General features: G+C 42.3%; 1 protein-coding gene across 1 annotated transcript in view; it reads left to right on the plus strand.

The window, feature by feature from the left end:
- Positions 1-17,538, plus strand: part of cecr2 (CECR2 histone acetyl-lysine reader) — a gene marked incomplete at both ends in the record, with an annotated part of 48,012 nt that extends 30,474 nt beyond the window's left edge. Inside the window, 16 exons of the mRNA XM_080842832.1 lie at positions 2,250-2,344; positions 4,107-4,290; positions 5,703-5,827; positions 5,937-6,023; positions 6,137-6,201; positions 6,652-6,812; positions 8,501-8,569; positions 9,469-9,601; positions 10,306-10,435; positions 10,532-10,569; positions 10,659-10,750; positions 10,849-10,975; positions 11,793-12,112; positions 12,541-12,675; positions 12,853-13,588; positions 15,635-17,538. Of these exons, the coding sequence (XP_080698958.1) occupies positions 2,250-2,344; positions 4,107-4,290; positions 5,703-5,827; positions 5,937-6,023; positions 6,137-6,201; positions 6,652-6,812; positions 8,501-8,569; positions 9,469-9,601; positions 10,306-10,435; positions 10,532-10,569; positions 10,659-10,750; positions 10,849-10,975; positions 11,793-12,112; positions 12,541-12,675; positions 12,853-13,588; positions 15,635-17,538 (4,401 nt within the window). The remainder of the gene's footprint in view (positions 1-2,249; positions 2,345-4,106; positions 4,291-5,702; positions 5,828-5,936; positions 6,024-6,136; positions 6,202-6,651; positions 6,813-8,500; positions 8,570-9,468; positions 9,602-10,305; positions 10,436-10,531; positions 10,570-10,658; positions 10,751-10,848; positions 10,976-11,792; positions 12,113-12,540; positions 12,676-12,852; positions 13,589-15,634) is intronic.
- Between the last annotated feature and the right edge of the window lie 920 nt (positions 17,539-18,458).

Here is an 18,458-nt window from a genome sequence, read left to right on the forward strand (position 1 = left end):
GTTTCTACGTTAAGCTGTTCGGGCTGAATTAATCGCAGAAAAAGGTAACAAGAAGAAGAAGAAGAAGAAGAAGAAGAAGCCTAGGAATAACAATACAGGGCATTTCATGCACTGTAATGAACTGAATGCAACCAAAAAGACCAGAGCCCATCTAGCAGGCAGAGCTAGGAAGAAAGTTAGTCTGGATATGGAAACCAGCCTTGTCGAATGGATTTTCTCAGTCCGCGATAACAATTATAGAGTGTCTAGAAAAATGATTAAAAACAAACCTTTGGAAGTCTTTTCCTCCTTGACTGACAGTGGAGACCATAACTTCGATGTTTATTGTTACGTTGACACTGCACATAAAGCGCTACGCGATGTGCAGGAAGTGTTGAACGTATATGCAATGAATGATGTTAGCCTACTGTAGTTATGCCCATTACTTGATTTAAATAATAAAATTCTAAAACAGAAGAAAAGTAAGAAATATATTCTGAAGCAACTGCTGTTTAATATAGGGTCATTCAACCCACTATTGCACTAGCTCCATCATTTGCCAACGCATAGATCCGAGCCATAGCTACACCACAGCCCAATAGCACATCTTTTTTTTCTTTCTGTGATACCCTCTGGCACTAAAGAATGCATTATGAACGCGTTTTCATGCTCCCCTTTCTCCTGCAGTGTCCAGTATTTGAATTAGCATTTCCTCAACTGTGATGGATCAAGCTACTAATATGCCACCACTGCTATGGCTTCCTCCATCTGACTGTCTCATGGTCGCTGTATGTTTAGGTTTGGACACCTGGCAGGCTGGAAGAGGTTTATTAGGGTAGGATATAGGTGGTTTGGACACCTGGCAGGCTGGAAGAGGTTTATTAGGGTAGGATATAGGTGGTTTGGACACCTGGCAGGCTGGAAGAGGTTTATTAGGGTAGGATATAGGTGGTTTGGACACCTGGCAGGCTGGAAGAGGTTTATTAGGGTAGGATATAGGTGGTTTGGGGTGTTTGACTGTCTCATGGTCGGTGTATGTTTAGGTTTGGACAACTGGCAGGCTGGAAGAGGTTTATTAGGGTAGGATATAGGTGGTTTGGACACCTGGCAGGCTGGAAGAGGTTTATTAGGGTAGGATATAGGTGGTTTGGACACCTGGCAGGCTGGAAGAGGTTTATTAGGGTAGGATATAGGTGGTTTGGGGTGTTTGTATTTCTCATACACCTAGCTGGCCTCAAGCAGAGTCCTCACCCCCCACCCCCTTATTTTCCATGGTTCTGGACTAACAGGGACACATTTTTATCTTGGCCCTTGTCACCTTACACTAAGCCTGGAGCAGTGTAATGTCTGCTGGAATGTAGTAGCATGCTTGAATGGCAGTAACTGCCGGTTTCTCATGTTTTAAAATAACAATCAGTAGAAGCAGTCAACAAGTTAGTGACTAACTGAATATGTTTTGTAAGGCCGTGTGTGTGCCATCGAACACAAGCTGGCCTGTTCTTAAAATTAGCACATTTCTAATCAACTAACACGTGAATAAATCCACTGGAGAAAAAAAACCGATCAACCACCTTCTTTCAAATGAATGCAACATTAGTGACGAACTGAATATGCTCTGTGGGGGTACGCTATTCGTTATTAATGAGAGATGTGGAAGAAAGCTGCGACTCAAACAGAAAAGAATGCATCTGCAGATAATCGTAGAACGTAATAGGCTATGGTTAGGGCATCATTCAAGTGACATTAAGAAAGTGAAGGCAGGTGACTTATGTGTGTTGGCTCAAACCACACATACATACTTATAATAATATACTAATATTCAAGAACACACCAACAGATTGCTCTACAAACAGTATTTTAGTTTTTGAAGAACAAAAAGCAGCTGTGTTTTTGGAGACCCTGTCCCTGCTCACCATGTTGATTGACTATGGTAATGTAATGATGATAGCTGTTTTTCTGGGTGTTCTTGCATTTCAACAGTATTTTAGTTTTTTGTCCCAATTTCCGGTGCACTGCTTTTATTCCCATGTCTGATCTTTGCATTACTGTTAGTGATCCTCTAGGGATCCTGCTGTTGAGCAATCACACATGCAATGCTAGTTATTTGCTAGAATGGTTATTAATAAACATTGTTGTATAATCAGAATTAATTGGTTACTGATCCACTGTCAATCAAGTACATTTTGAAAGGTAATTTAAAAATCAGGTGCCTGATCAAAGGCAATTCTGACGATGCTAACTCAGCCCTCTGTTTTCTTTTGGTCTTCCAGGAGTTGGAGCAGGCTGTGCTGAAGCAGGATGCAGACTTCTTGGCAGATCTTATTTGTTGTCTTCTGCAGGGATGTTATCAGCGCAGAGACATCACGTAAGTGTACACCAGAACGCTCAGGCTGTCTCCATGACCAGGGGACAAGTGTGTCACGTGTTGTGTTGAGTATTCAAAGCCTGGTAGGGCAGGGCTCAAGTATTTCATTAATTTGAAACACGTGAGTTATGTAAATGATTCTGAAATTAGTGAAGGCTTCAGCAATTCCTATGCCAAGTTTCTAATTGCACATCAAATCACCAAAATGCGCAATAGGCTATATAAAGCCACATTGTGTAAAATAGTGCATTGATTGCATTGCAGTATGCCCGTTGTATAGGTGTCCTAGGCGGTTGCCTACGACGTCAAATGCCAAAGGAGCACCGCAGAAGAGGTTGTTGTTGTTGTTGTTGTTTTAGCTTTAAGAATTGCACCCTCTCACTAACTATGGGGTAGTGTCGCTCTTGTACTCTGCGGCGGAATTATATCCAATCAAAACAGTCCACTGTTATGCAAAGCCTCTACTTCGTGGCCCCCTATCCCTTTTTAAGAAATTCTGAAGGGTTCAATTCTGTTAGTCTATTAGCAAATTGACAGGAAGTCTGCTCTGTGAGTTAGCTATTTAAAAGTTGTATGAAGTAAGAATGGGCATTTCACGCAAAAATACTACACCACCTCCCCACACTGATACAGTCTCCACAATTTAACTTATACAATTCTAATATGATATAGTAGAAACCCTCTGGGATCAGGAATAGTCAGGAAAATATGGTAACAGTGCACCAATCTGGGTTTAAAGCAATGCTATGCAACAATTTTCCACTTTTTGAGACATGCTTTTATGAGCAACTACTTTTGGTATCATCTTCAAAATTAGCCTTCACATCACGACATTGCCAGCAAATATGCCCAAAGACACAAGTAAGTATGTTGGGAAGCTTTTATATGTGCCAACTGGGCTGTTGGTGTTTGCAAGGTTTTCTCAAGGTCAGGGTCAAACTGAGTGACTGCTGGGAGAGGAGTGGATAGCTTCCGGGAGATAAGCCCCTGATACACCTACTTCCTTGTTTTAATGTTTAATTCAAATTCACAATGGCAACAGGGGCAAGAAAAAACTCCCTGTTAGGCAGGAAGAAACCTTAGGCAGAACCACGGCACATAAGGGGGGACCCATCTGCTTGAAGTCGGCCGGGTGGAGATAGGAAGGGGGGAAGGGGGAGGTTTGTGCAGAAGGGGAAGGGAAACAACAGGGGATGTACACAGCCAGCATTTGGTCGATGTACGTAGAATATATATACAGACATCCGGTGGTAAATACATGATACAGGCAAGACCAGTTTAGTGGGTATACACTGTGCTCATAGGGTTACTGTTACAGGGGTAAGGGATGTTGGGACAGAGAAACATTTCAGTGGACGCAGTAATGTATGTATGGGGTAGAGTAAGTGTACGGCAATGCAGTGGCGGTGGGTGCAATTGGCCGTGGGTTTCTACAGGTAGACCAGGTGGAGAGACTACAGGAGCGTCCCATGGCGGATATAGTCTAGATTAGGAGGGAAAGAAAAGGAACAGAGTGATTGGGTAGAGTTCGGCTGTCCATATGCGTAGATGAGGAGTGGGGGGGGTGAGGAGCAATGTTTCCACTTCCATCAGCGATTGGAACGTGCTGTAAGGGAGAGAGAACATTTGTATGTTAGCTATACTTGACACGCGTTTAAACATAGAGTGCGCATAATCTAACTCAATTTAGATTTGTTGAGCAGCATTGGAATTGAAATCTTTGACTGCTATTCTCTACTGTGTCCCATCCTCTATAACCCAGGCCTCAAGGCTTCAGGAGTTACCTGGAGGACATCATCAGCTACCGCTGGGAGCTGGAGGAGGGGAAACCCAACCCTCTGGGGGAGGGTCCCTTTGAGCAGCTGCCTCCCCGCATACAGGTGGAGCTGCTGCATAGACTGTGTGATTATCGTTTGGATGCTGCTGATGTCTTTGATCTTCTCAAGGTAATGTTGAATATCTGATTGGATTGAGCAACAACTTTACCTTACTTGACCTTTGTGTTACATTTTTAGATATCAGGGCCTCAAAAAAAATCATCCGGTATATAACACTGGGCAAATGTTTAGAAATGTTTATCTCCACTGAAATAAAATACAATTCAATTGGGGATTACATTAGCCAGTTAACTGTAACTGGACTACTAAATGACGTCCTCTGAGGGGCAACATGAACAAAAAGTGCTTACTGTAAACGATAAATGCCAGTTGGGTATTGTGAATGATGTGTGGTAGACAGTAGTCTAATCAATTGACAGATTATCACTCTTTTCACATGCATTTTCATCAACTACATTTCTATCATTTCTACTAAATTGGTTTGTAAAAGATGAACAATGAATGAAAATGATGAATCATGGTTCAGTTTCAATTATAACACGGGTAGATGGAATCCACCATTCTGAGAGTTAGTTCCGGGGTGTGCCATATTCAACGGTATAGTAACTGTACGACCTGTTTTCATCTACCTGAGCGTTCCATATCAGTACGCACTCAAAAGGAAATATCTATCCAAGATGGCGGCGTGTTGTGGCTAATGTAGTGGGCAATGTTTCATGTGAATTAAGCTATCTACACGACTTTTTATATGTCTAAGTTGACTCGGTTAGTTGTTTTTGTGCTACGCAAATGTCTGACTGAAACGCTTAGACCAAAACCCCATTGAAACACACGTAGCTTTTGTGCTAGGCTTACAGACGTGAAGGTCCCAATGTTATTTGTCTGTTGCATAGCAACAGCCACACAAAGGGGGACTATTTTCTCTTGGCTACTGAAATGCGATACACAACGTTTGGTGTCTACAACTTTTTTTGTGCTGAAAGGCAGCTAACTGTTTACTTTAATTGTACTTAATATTTATTAAGTCGCTGGCAACCGTGTTATAAAAGCAATAAGGTACTCGAGTCAGTACGGTATCGTCAATAATGTACTTGTTCGAGGGTTTGCCGGCCCTCCGCTGCGCGTCGGGCCTAACAACTCCCTCGAACAAGTACATTATTGACGATACCGTACTGCCTCTCAAACCTTATTGCTTAATTATATCACGGCTGCTTTAATCAAATCGACTCTAAATGAATAAAAATGGTTGATCATTTGTCACACTATTTCCATTTCTATTCCATTTCACCTCCCATTTTTACCCCTCAGTTGTTATCAGTTAATTTCTGTTATGTACCCTTCATAACCCATAAAACCATGCATCAAAAATATTTATAAAATATCCAATATTTTCCCAACTGCAAATAATGACAGTAGTCCACTTAAGATTATTTTGCAAAGTTATTTTCTTCTTTCTCTTGGGGCTCCAGTTGTGGTGGTTTAGCTCAGGCTTTGGTGGTTGACACTTGTGTTGTTCCTAGGGCCTGGATGCAGACAGCCTGCGTGTGGAGCCTCTTGGAGAGGATGGGAGCGGTGCTATGTACTGGTACTTCTATGGCACTCGCATGTATAAGGAGGAACCAGTCATCAAAGCAGTAGAAGCACGGTAAGGAGAAGGGTTGGACAAGGTGTGGCCATTGATTCCTAATTCATGAGTAATGACTACATAAAGGGTGTAGTTGTAATTCTTCTGTCTCTGATACTCTCTTGTTTAGGGAAACTGTTGTTGTAAAGGAAGAGCCAGAGAAAAGGAAGAGGGGAAGGCCACCAAAAAAGAAGAATCTTGAGGAGAAACTACTGAGGTATTCTTGAGCAAGAGGTCACTGAGACTTTGACCGTGCCTAGTGTTTTCTAGAACTGTGTTGTTTGCCAATCTAAATAGGTCTACTAGTTAAATGTGATGTCTATTTTACAGTACGACCGATGACATGATTGTGGATGAAAGTGAGAATCTACACGCTTCGTCAGCCCCTGGTTCAGGTAGTTAAGAGTCTACTATGCATATTTTGTGTACATACATCTGCATTTAGCTTTAGCCATTGTTGGCAGTATGCCATTATTAAGGGTCATATGAAATGAATGGATTTTATTATTTCAAGATTCTGTGTTTTCCATTATATTTTGTTCTAGATTCTTTTTTTAACGTTTAATCGTGAAATGTGTGTCTAATCAAATTCATTAAATGAGGAGTGTAGGTTGCCAGACCTCCCGATTTGGTATACCAACGATATTTAGCTGCTGATTTTAATTCATTAGTTTCAATAAGTTATAGGCAGTAGCAGTCTATATACTCATATGAAATCATCTGTTGGGTTTTCTGATTTGGTGATTATCTGAGAGAAGTTGGAGTGGGTGTCTATTCCTGGATGTGTATGTCTATAGATGTCTCCTTCTAGAGCTGTAGATCCACCCCCGTCTGTCCTGTTTCAGACCGTCAGCGTGGAGCCTGGTCTCTGGTGTGCGACACTGAAGAACAGTGGGTCAACCTTGCTGAAGGCATCAAACACAGGCAATCATCTCAAGACCGTCAGCTATACCGCATCATCACCCAGAACTTCATCCCAGAGATTGGCAGTATGAGGGAGCATAAAGTAAGTCAAACCTCTGCACTTCTGGATGTGTTGTTGTTATGATGGAAGTTGCTGGTCCTCAACTAAGGCACTCAGTCCGAAGGATGGTCTAATGCAGAGGTTATCTAATCCAAGATTGATCGAATTATGTCAGAACAGCATTCAGGAATAATTGTGTGTGTATTCAGTGCCACTTGAAAGTATGTGAACCCCTTGAGCACTAAGAGTTTTCTGTTGTTTTACCATGATTTTTCATTTTTTTCATCACCAATTTTCCATAGATGAAATGTCAGGTTTATGTTTATCATTTGCATGTACTTGTTTGGAGGGAATTGTTTGAGTAGCCAAAAAACTACATGAAACATGGAATTAGTCCATTTCAAAAGTAAGTGAACCCCCAGCTGAATTGGCAAAGTCAAGCAGGTAACAGATTCCGTGAAACTTATTTGGGTGCTTAATTAGTCAATTAAGCAAACCGATCAACTGGGACATCCTTAGGGAAAGGTTTGGGCAACACAGATTAAAAGAGAGAGGAAACCAACCAAACTACTGTAGTGCCAAGGTGTACCCACACAGATCAACAATGAACGCATTCCACCAGCCGCCCACGCAGGCAGAGAAATTAATGGGAGTCAATGGAGGGTAGAGGGAAGGTCCTCCAGCAGTAATTTTCGATAGCGATAGGGGGTGCTAATATCATCTTTACCCAGGGAAACTAACATTACATATACAAAGGTATTAAAGTAGTCATATTTAAGGGTTTTAATTAATCACAGTAGTCTGGGCAAAGTACACTTTTTATTCTCAAAATGTTAAGGAGGATCTTCCTCCCTCTCCTCAATGGAGAAGCCTCCACTGGTCAACATACCTACAGTTACGGGACTTTTCACTGCTAAAAATAAATCACTCCGTGATGAAACATTCACATTGATGATAACCGTTAATTCAAAGTTTTTAAAATTCCAAACCAAGACGTTGACAATGGAACAATTTTTTGTTGCGGAGAAACAATGGCGAAATAAACCATTTTTAATCAATAACTTTGTGTTGAAATGTTAATTTGTTGACGGTAGAATTGTTTTATAAAAGCAATATAGCACTCGTGGGAGTGGGGTAGGTAAGGGATAATCCCACGGGTGTTGTTGCCTACGCCACTCGGCCTGCGGCCTCGATGGCTACGGCCGAACATCACCCGTGGGATTATCCCTTACCTACCCCACTCCCACTCGTGCTATATTGCTTAAATATACTTTAAAAACGTGAATGCATTGAGCATAAAAATTGATATACATAAAAATTGATATATAACCATTAAAATAATATTCATTCAATAAACCCTCCCCTCCATCTACCCACATTGGAGTGAGAGTAGGACCAAGTTCAAAATAAAACTAATCAAAGCCTCTTTAGTGTGTACTAAGATGGCAGTCTTTGGAACAGTGCTGCTTCTGCATTAATGCATGTTGCTACCCCCAGAAGATTAAGACTGTCCACATGCATGAGTTGCTTCAACCATTTTAGAAATGTTTGGATATTGTAGGATATCACATGGACTACACGAAGGAGCTTGACCATAGATTATGAAAAAATGTCTTCTGTTCCTTCTTCCAAATGTTTCTACAGTGTAAGAGTTCGGTTACATAAGGAAATGTTTGAACCTTTTTTGATCTAATTGCTGATACATATTCATAACATTATCTCCCCCACAGGAGAAGGAGAAGAAACAGAAGTTCATGGGCAGCTACCATAAACACTCTGAGAAATATGTTAACAAGGTGGTAAGCAGATATATCATCCATCATCCATCAAATCCATCAAGTTGTGTTTGTACATGATTAACCATCCCACTTAATACAGCAACTTAAGTGCTTTTGTGATTTGTAAGCCCCTAGAGTTTTGGAGTTTAGATCACACTTAGATGGCAGTCATAAATACAAATTGTAGTCTTCACAGGGACAGCTGTACACGTGCATTTGTTGATATGTTGAAGGATTTGGAACCATCGAAGAAGACTACAAAACCCTGGTTACAAATTACATAATTTGTACAGGTTTACATAAGCAGTCCACTAAACATAGAATGATAGGATGCTAAACTAGCCTAATCTGAACAATGGACACCTAGCTTATACATACGGATGTAGGTGATGATTACGGAAAAAGAACAGCTAACCAGCCCAACAGAAGTTGGATTCCTCCTGAAACAAAGTGATGCAAACTTGTGAGGCTAGTGTTCCAATAAAGCTAGACAGCAACCAACGCGTACAGTTCTTATTACCAGTACCTATGACCAGATGACCAGGCGACCAGGCTAAGCTTACAGTCAAAAACTAGCCAGCACATATTGCAAACACAGCCAAGCAACAGCAGAAGACATTGCAAGCCAGTTTAGCTGTGCCATTATAACTTCTCTGATTATAGCAAGCTGCTATAACTAGTCAACCAGTGGCTGTACCAGCCATATTAGTAGCACCTGCAAGATCATGTTTAGTGTTGTGGATTGTAGCGTGACAGGGTACAAAGACATGAGTGCTTGTTGAAGTGAACTGGTCCAACCATGACCTACTGTTTCTTTAATGTGTCGATACACTCTGATAGTGGTAAGAGGAAGTGTTTGAACAACAGAACAGAATGTAAGTGACTCACTTGTTTGAATGTATGTATGTATGCATGCTTAGGAGACGATGAAGGCAAGGTCTGAAGTAAAACAACAGAAAGAGGAGGAGGAGGCAGGCAGGCAGCTGCTGATGGAGAGGCTGGTGCAAGAGCAACGTCAGCAAGAGGAGCTGGAGAAGGAGAAAGCCGTGGCGGGTGAGCACAGCGTCCAATCTAAAGCTCCTTTCTTTTTGGGAAGTAATTCCAGGACTCAACTGTCCAACTTTGAGACTTTTCCTAAAGAGGTCTGGTTTAATTTGGAGCAATGCTTTGGGTGTTGCTCCAGTTTAGTGCTGTCCACAAGGTAAGGCATATTGAGTTATGGTAAAATTACCATCACCGAAGCACCCCAGACAATCACATTTCTTCTACCCTGCTTAAGGGATGGTGCCCAGCATCTTTTCATTTGATCTGCGCCTCACAAAGTTTCCAGTTATCCAAGCACCTCAACTTAGATGTGTCTTTCTACAGCATTTTTTAAATCATCTTCCACCCAGTATCTGTTTCCTAATGCCTATTTAGTCTTTAGTCCATTCTCTGGCCGGTCACTGTTTTTCTCTTTGAAACAGGGCCTAGAAGGCCAGCAGTCGGCTCTACCAGTTTATTGTATATTTGATTAAGTTTGGGTGTAAAGTATATGTTAAACCTTACGTTGTAACTTGCTAGTTTTAAACCATCACTGCATTCTTTTTTTGGTTGCACCACTGCTAGTTTAGTAACATCATAGTTCGTAGCTCCTCAATCAAAATATTGTCACCGAAATGACGTCACCGTGGGCAACCAATCAATATAACTGTTTGATATCTGAAGCATCTCTCTCCCACTTCTTGACTGGCTGTGTTCGCCCATATTTGTCTCAGAGCGTGCCCGCCGCAGGAAGCTGCGGGAGGAGAAGGCCTGGCTGCTGTCTCAAGGGAAGCCTCTGCCCCCTGAGCTGCTGAACCTGGAGCCACACTCACCCATCCAGCACAGTCACCACGCCAAAGAGTTGTAAGAGCCCCATCAGCCATCAGCCTCAGCTCGGAGTTAACACTGTTGTGACTGACTGCTAGAATATTTTGTTGTAAACATTAGTTTCTCTTACAGCTATGAAATGGATGATGATTATATGGCACTGTACAAAGGTAACGTAAATGTCATTTGTTAAGTCAGTAAATCTTTTGTGATGCTTAATGCTCAATTAAATGCCTAATTGAGGTCTTTGTATTCTTAGTGTTGGAGGTGCTTAAAGCTCACAAAGATGCTTGGCCATTCCAGGAACCGGTGGATGAGTCCTATGCTCCGAACTATAATGAGGTCATCCAGGTACGCATCATGGTTCTTGAATATGACATGAGTAGGAATGAATGGAAAGAGAAACAGTTAAGTCATGACTTATTTTATGCTCTTATCTTTCCCTGAAGATGCCAATGGACTTGTCCAAAATTGAGAGGAAGTTGAATGATGGAGTATATGTACTCAAGGATGAGTTTGTGAAAGATGTGAAGCTCATGTTTGAGAACTGCCTTGAATACAATGGAGAGGATAGCGGTAAGTAAGGATGAAAGAATTCTGACTGCAATATTTAATGCTCATGTTCCTATGGGGTCTCCCACCCACGCACTCCCCACACACCCACCCTCCAAGTTCTGGTCCCTGGTCTATTCAATCCACTGTCTCAGACACCTTTGGCAATCATACACTTGGCTTATGATTCAATCCACTGTCTCAGACACCTTTGGCAATCATACACTTGGCTTATGATTTCTTTGATTCTTGGTTCAGATAAAACGTTTTTTTAAATGTATTTAACAAAAGTAATGAACCCTGAAATGAAGATAATGCATACATTTCTGATGCATTAACAATGCTAAATAGTGTAACATAGTGACGGTGTTGATATGGTTCCCTTATAGAGTTTGCGTTCGAAGTTTCATTTTTGCATTGCAAGCCCCTAGTTTTAAACCTTTGGGAACAGCCATTTTAAAGGTTTACCAGACCGTTCAACTGGCACTATGACAATGATTGAAATCAACCACCTTCACCGTCTGACACTGGCATGGTGAGATTCTCAAAAGTATATTGCTGTTCCCGAAACATATTTTGTTCTTGAAACGTATTTGAAATACAGAAATTAAATTGGAGAAGACCACTAAAACTTGAAGGACCAGTCGGTAACACAATGTAGTATCTTGTTATTACTTCCCACAGCATATTTGTCTACATATTTGCCTACCTACCTATCCTTGCTGGGAAACACTTTTGCACCAAAGCAGGGTCTTGTGTTTGTGTGCAGATTGTATAGGTGAAATCCATTGCTGCTAGTAGAATGAGTAGTATCATATTGCTTTCTTTCTATATGTTTTAGAATATACGATCATGGCTGAGTCTCTGGACCGCTGTTTCAGTCGAGCCCTGCAGAAGCACTTGCCTTCTGAGGATTGTGATACAGATGAGGAGTTCCATGTGAGCAGTGACGACAAAGATCGGAAGGAGCGAAAGCGAGGCAAGGGACAACGGCAGGCAGGCCCAGACAGCCTGATCCGAGCCACAGAACTGGTCCAGCGGCGTAAAGCATTCCCAAGTGGCAAGAATAGCACCACTGTAAATGACAACAAATTCAAAATGGGAGTGATGCCGCCACCAACAACTGATATTCAACCTAATCTTTACCTTCCAACTAAACAGGTGCGTTGAATTTGTTGTAACTTTTGAACCATTTTGTCGTGTGTGTGTGTGTGTGTGTACGTGTGTGTGTTATCAACTTGAACTTCCCACTTGCTTGTGAAATTGCACTGGCCCGATAGTGGAATCAAGTTTAAAACTCGTTGATGGAGACACTAATGGTGACCTTTGACCTTTCCATCATATAAATGCTACCTGGAGCCTTAGCCACCACCATCTTGGCCACACTTTTGGGTTACTTCTGTCAAGGGAGAAGAGGTAGGGGTGGACCAACATAGTGATCCACTGTCCCCAATGTACTTGGAGTATGGATCATTAAGTCATTTAAGTGATATATCATGAATAAACATATCTAACTTGATATCTCTGGACAGCTAAAAAAAAATAAAAAATGTATAAACAATTAAAACTTCTGATGTTTTGACTCTTAGCAGCTCCACCATCCAGCGGATCCATCTGGGCCTCGCATGTTACCGCAACAGATGATGATCCTGGGGCAAAACCAAATGATGCCTATGGCTCAGGACTCCCGTTCACAGCGTATGCCACATCATTATAACATGCAGGTGAGATGCTCAACATGTGTACAAAAACATGAATACTGGAAAATTAGTAACAGGGCACTTAAAGTCTCAGAGATGTATAATACTACCCCCTCACCTTTTAAGCAATTTAAGTAACCTTAAAAAGTGGTTGTTTGGCAAATAAGCTGTATAACAACAGTTACTGTCTATTCATTTCAGGCTACTTATGGACAGGGTCACTATACAGGCCCAAGGTACCCAATGACTGAGACTAGACCATTTCCAGCGCAGCACCAGAGGCAGCATGCCTATATGGGCCCTATGCATGGCCCTTCCCTGGGTCCCAGACCAGTGGCCCTACAGTCTGGAGGCCTGTGTGCACCCCCATCAGAGGGCAGCATGTACCCATCTCACCAGCTTCCTGATGGTGGCCAGATATTCTACCGAGGTACCAACAGATATCCAGGACCCGATGTTCCCCCTCAACATAGTTCCTGTCCACCCGGTCAGCCACCTAACATGTGGTCAGGGATGAACAATCATGCACAGCACAGACAGATGGGTCCCATGATGGTAGATCAAAATAGGAATCCCAGACACCCCTATAACCTAGGTGTGGTTCATCCCTTACCGCCAAAGGCTTGGGCAGAGCAACCAGTGGACGGCAATGATCCCAACAAGATGCCAGCTGTTGTTGGCTCCCATCCTCATATCTCTCAGCGGCCAATGATGCCTCAAAACTCTAAGCCTCACCTGTCTTCAATGCTTGACAGTCCAGAGATGCTGGCCTTGCAGCAGTTGTCTGCTTCTTCACGAGCTTGTGCTGACCGACCTATCGGCACATTTCCGGTGCTTCCTCACGGCAGTCCACTATATTCTTCTCAGAAGGCCCCACCAGATGTCCAGCCACTCTGTCCTGCTACAGACAGCCACAGTATCCACAGCAATGAAATGGGTGAGAACTCTCAGTAAAATGCACCATATTTCTCTAAATATTTAAAAATAACAATATAGCAAGCAATAACTTAATTTTACATTACCTTGTTGCAAAGCAATAACATATGGATTTGAAATGAAGTTGTTAATTGGTGGCCAAGCAGCAAAGCCACCTTATGGTTTTCTATGCATTATTATTATACTTCTTCCTCTGCCATGGGAGTCTATGGCAGCCCCTAGAACCGCATGGTCAAAAGTTGTGAAATTTGGCACACTTATTGGGACCAGTCCCCTCATCAATTTCACCAAGTTTCATGTCTCCCACTCCAACCCTCTAGCGCCACCAATGGGTTTAAGTTGAAGATGTGTTTATTTGATGTGTTTATTTATGTTACTCTTGAACCATCTGCCGCATTTTCCAAAATGAGGTATCATTGGATTCCCTGGATCAATAAGAGTTCAACTCACTCTATGACATCATAAACAGTTATATAGATTCTCCGCTATTTTGAATGTTAAGGAAAAACGTTTTTTCGCAACTTCTCCTTCAATTCTTGTTGAATCTTCTTCAAAATTCCCACACATGATCTTCAGACCAAGCCTCACAAAGGTTATCCACTGGCGTTTAGATTTTCGCAACCGTTTGTTAGTTACAGTCAATAAAATTGATGTGGCTGAATTGATTTGGCTGCCATTTTGAATTAATGAATATTATGATATTGGTGAATATCAAATAGTCACCAAATTTGGCACACTCTTTGGGACCAGTCCTCTTATCAATTTCACCAAGTTTCATGTCTCCCTTTTTAACCCTCTAGCGCCACCAATGGGTCAAAGTTGAAGATGTGTTTACACACGTTACTTTTGAAGCTCATGGTCAAAAGTTGTGAAATTTGGCACACTCTTTGGGACCAGTCCCCTCATCATTTTTACCAAGTTTCATGTATCCCATTTGAACCCTCTAGCGCCACCAATGGGTCAAAGTTGAAGATGTGTTTACACATGTGGTCAAAAGTTGTGAAATTTGGCACACTCTTTGGGACCAGTCCCCTCCTCAATTTCACTAAATTCAATGTCTCCCATTATTCCCAATATTCACCAAATTTGGCACAGATTATCTTCAGACCACAATCACCTTGAAATGTCAAAATAGGACTGAATGACAGCTTTTTAAACTGTTAAAACTTGGTCCAAATCTGATAACCATTGCCACAGGAAGAACTGCTTCTATTTTAAAATAGAAACTGAAATCTGTTTGTCAATCAACGAACATAGCTCACTAGGTAAGTGAGTTGTTGATTGGTGTCCTGTCGTTGGCAGCCTCATCGGTTCGAATTCAGCCTCTGCTAAGTATAATGAAAGCCTCTTCTAAGTGTATCTAAGGCTTCATCTGGGTCATCTGTCCTGCTTGGCCACCACATCGCTGCTTGCAGCTATATTTTGTAATAAATTCTTAATCATGCAACAATTATTTTCTGAGTTGAATGCCCATCAAAGAACGCTATGTTTTAGCTTCCTAGACTGAAATGTTAATTCCTGCAACCATGTTTGTCTAAAATTGACTTTACTGGTTGTAAATCTTTACCATGACATACATAACAAATCCTGAATCTGACAACAACCAGGATTTGTTATGTAGTTGGCAATTACAACTTTGTCAACCGAATTTTGAAGTAAAAAGTTTTGGCAAACTTAATTTGTAGAACTCTCCAATTTAGTCATTGCAGATATAATCTGAAAATCTGGAGAGTTGTGAGTTTTCATGCATGCTGTGATTGTCAATTTTTAAAGATTAGTTCTGGATCCAATGGGAGTGTTGTGAATTAGAACTTGCTGTTATAGCCAAACAAAAACATTGTCAGTTTTAGTACCAATTCAAATGCCCTTTTGATTTAATGTGTTGAACAAAAGGTTATACTCCCACACGATTGCTTTGAACCGTTTTTTTTTAATTTTATTTTACTCTAAAGCTACTGGGGCACATTCACCTTTTAAGGTCATCAATAAGCTCAGAAGATTGGGATCTTTTATCATACCCTCTGAAAAAAAATGTCTGTCTTTGCAGGTTTTACGGCATCAAAAATGTCAAGCATCCCATCCGCCACAAGATTCCCATCAGCTAAGCAGGAGTCAGCAACTTTTTCCATACCTTTGGAGTGCTCCAGCTTACGGAGTCCACTGAAAACTGAACCTGGAGGATCTTATGAGAAACCTTGTGGCCCAGGCTCAGTCTCAGAGGAAGGGAGTCGTGCTCCTGATGATGATATGTGCACACAGGAGAGGAACCAATGTGTCCAACAAGGCCATAATCAGCAAGTATCTCAGACGTCTTCCCAACAAACGGTTCTGGATGAACCTAGTAAAATCCCCCAAACTCATCTGCAACAGAACTCTCAGAATGCAACTCATCCTAACCCAACCATACAGATGTCTTCAAATGGTCCTCCGAGTACACCTCCGACTACATCCCAACAGAGATCACTTAACGTCTCCTCACAGTCACCCCCCAACATTTCTTCACATACTCCACAGAATTTCTCTCCACACACCTCCAAGGAAGGACCGCAAGTTTCCCATGCCACCCCTCAACAAGTCCTCAAAAGTGCTGTGAAGGAATCCCAGAAAATGTCTTTGGTTGAGACTCAGAGTTCCCCATTGGAGAGCTTTCAAAAAAGACCTCATTACCCTCCCCACGGTCCCTCTCAAATCACTCAGAATTCTGCACAAAATGTCCCAAGTGACGTACAAGCCCAGCTCCAGAACAAACAGAGCAACATTAGATCTGAGCAGCCAGGTACTCTAAAGATGGCTCCATTCACTTCCACTGGGCCCCAGATGACACGCACAGATCATCAAACACACAGTGAGCCACCAAAAAAGAGAGTCTCGGTCGGTGGGTTGGAATCCCAAGACATCAATAACTCAAACATGATTAGGTCCGCACCTGCCAATGGTCATCTTAAGCAAAGTGTCAGTGCAGAATCACAATTACGAGTGGAAGGCCTTCAGGTGGCAGGTGCTACTCATAGCCAAGTCATACCTCCCCCTCACCATGGCCCCAACGACCCCACAGCCCATTACAACCACAGCGGCCAATCAAATCCACTCTACATGCAGCACGTTGGCAAACCTCTGCAATCTCCAAATGGCCAACATCTAAGTCAGAACGTACCTCACAATATGAATATGCACCCCATGGCTGCTCGTTACCCCCCGTATCGGCATCCTGTTCCGTACTCGTATCACATGATGGGGAAGCCTCCTGAGGGACACCCTAATGTATTTCCACAGTACCATCAACACCACTACTATCCTCAGCAGCAAGGCAACAGGAGTGGCTTTCTGACTGAGGAGTGGCACAGGGCCCAGTACACTGGCCCAGGTAACGCATACCCCCCTCAAGCAAATGGAAATGGCCGTCTCAAAGAGAGCAGCATTTCCCCTATGAGCTCAGATGGCACAGGTGGCACAGGGGGCAACTTGATTTCCCCAAACCCTCTGTCCAACAGGTCTCATAGTAGTCCTGTAGAAGCTAAGGAGGCCATCAGTTCAGTAAAGCCTGCTCAGCTTGAAGAACATATTGATAGAGCTGAGAGCCCAAAAGAGATTTTGGATTTGGACAGCCATAGACTCGCAGGACAGAGCCGTCCCGCTTACCCACAGCACTCGGCCAACCGCACGTACGACCCTCAGACGGCGCACGGTGGGATGCAGCACAATGGGGGGGGCCATCCACTCCACATGATGACCAGAGTCACGTATCCCCCTCAGCACTATGCCAGAGGACACTACAGCCGCGAACAACCAAACTCTCATCTCATGGAGGCCTTGCAGCGTCCCCAGCAACTCCCCTTCCCCCATGGCCACACACACATGGCCATGAGACGCCCCCCGCCAGGGCCTCACTTCCATGGGAGGATGCCCCAACAGAGTGGCCTGCCACCTGAACATTACTTTCATCCAAGGTGAGGGCACTAATTGGATTTCTGGATTTTAATCACCAACTTGTGTGTTGTTTTGTAGCAATAAAAATGATGAGAAACTGAGTGCTTTTGCATCCTCCAGTGCTCTTAGTACTAAACAGGAAGTTTAAAATGTTTAAGTGCACGATGTGGGAAACCAATCAAGGACATTTTCTTTGTAGTGCATGCTTCTCAATTATTGTTCTAAATCAGTTCTCTTTCATGATCAACAGGTAAAGGAGGAGTCAAGCAAAATTGAATACCTTCACTCAATTCTTCAGACTAGCTATAAACACATCAGTTTCTGTATTGTGATTGTGAAACCATTTTACTAATGGAAAATGTGAGTGTTTCTTCTCATGAAGTCAATGCAGCTCACTCTTTTCATGTGCAGAAGCTGTTGAGTGTTTAGAGGAGCTTTTCTCTAGTCAAAGAAGGGCTTATGAGGGGCGGGTGACAGAGCTGTGCCATGAAAAGATCTTTTAATATTTCCCATGTGGTCAAGCCCCTACCCTTCACTATTTCATCACTTTTAACTGGAAATGGTTGATCATTTACCGACAAATACTGAATGCTTATGGGGAAATTGCATACATATATTTTTAAAAGTTCCTATCAGAAGTAAACTCAGGTGTAACAAATGAATGAGAAGTGGAAATGGTATTCCAAACTTGCATTTGATCATCTTTCTCTGGAACCCTGTGAGTGTGCAGGGCATGTGGTTGCCTTCTTCTTTTGAATGTATTTATGAATGACTAGATGTAAATGAATGCCACCAGGGGCTTTTGTGAAAGGAGAGAAAACACAACATCTGTTTAACAGGAAACTTTGTACTTTCAGTCCAGTCCCTTAGGCTTTCTTGCTATGCATTGCTAATTGTTGCCTTCATTTCAACTTAGTTTCATTTATAATTCTGCGGATTGAATA

This window comes from Sprattus sprattus (assembly GCF_963457725.1).
Source record: "Sprattus sprattus genome assembly, chromosome: 7".
In the NCBI taxonomy this organism is placed as follows: Eukaryota; Metazoa; Chordata; class Actinopteri; order Clupeiformes; family Clupeidae; genus Sprattus; species Sprattus sprattus.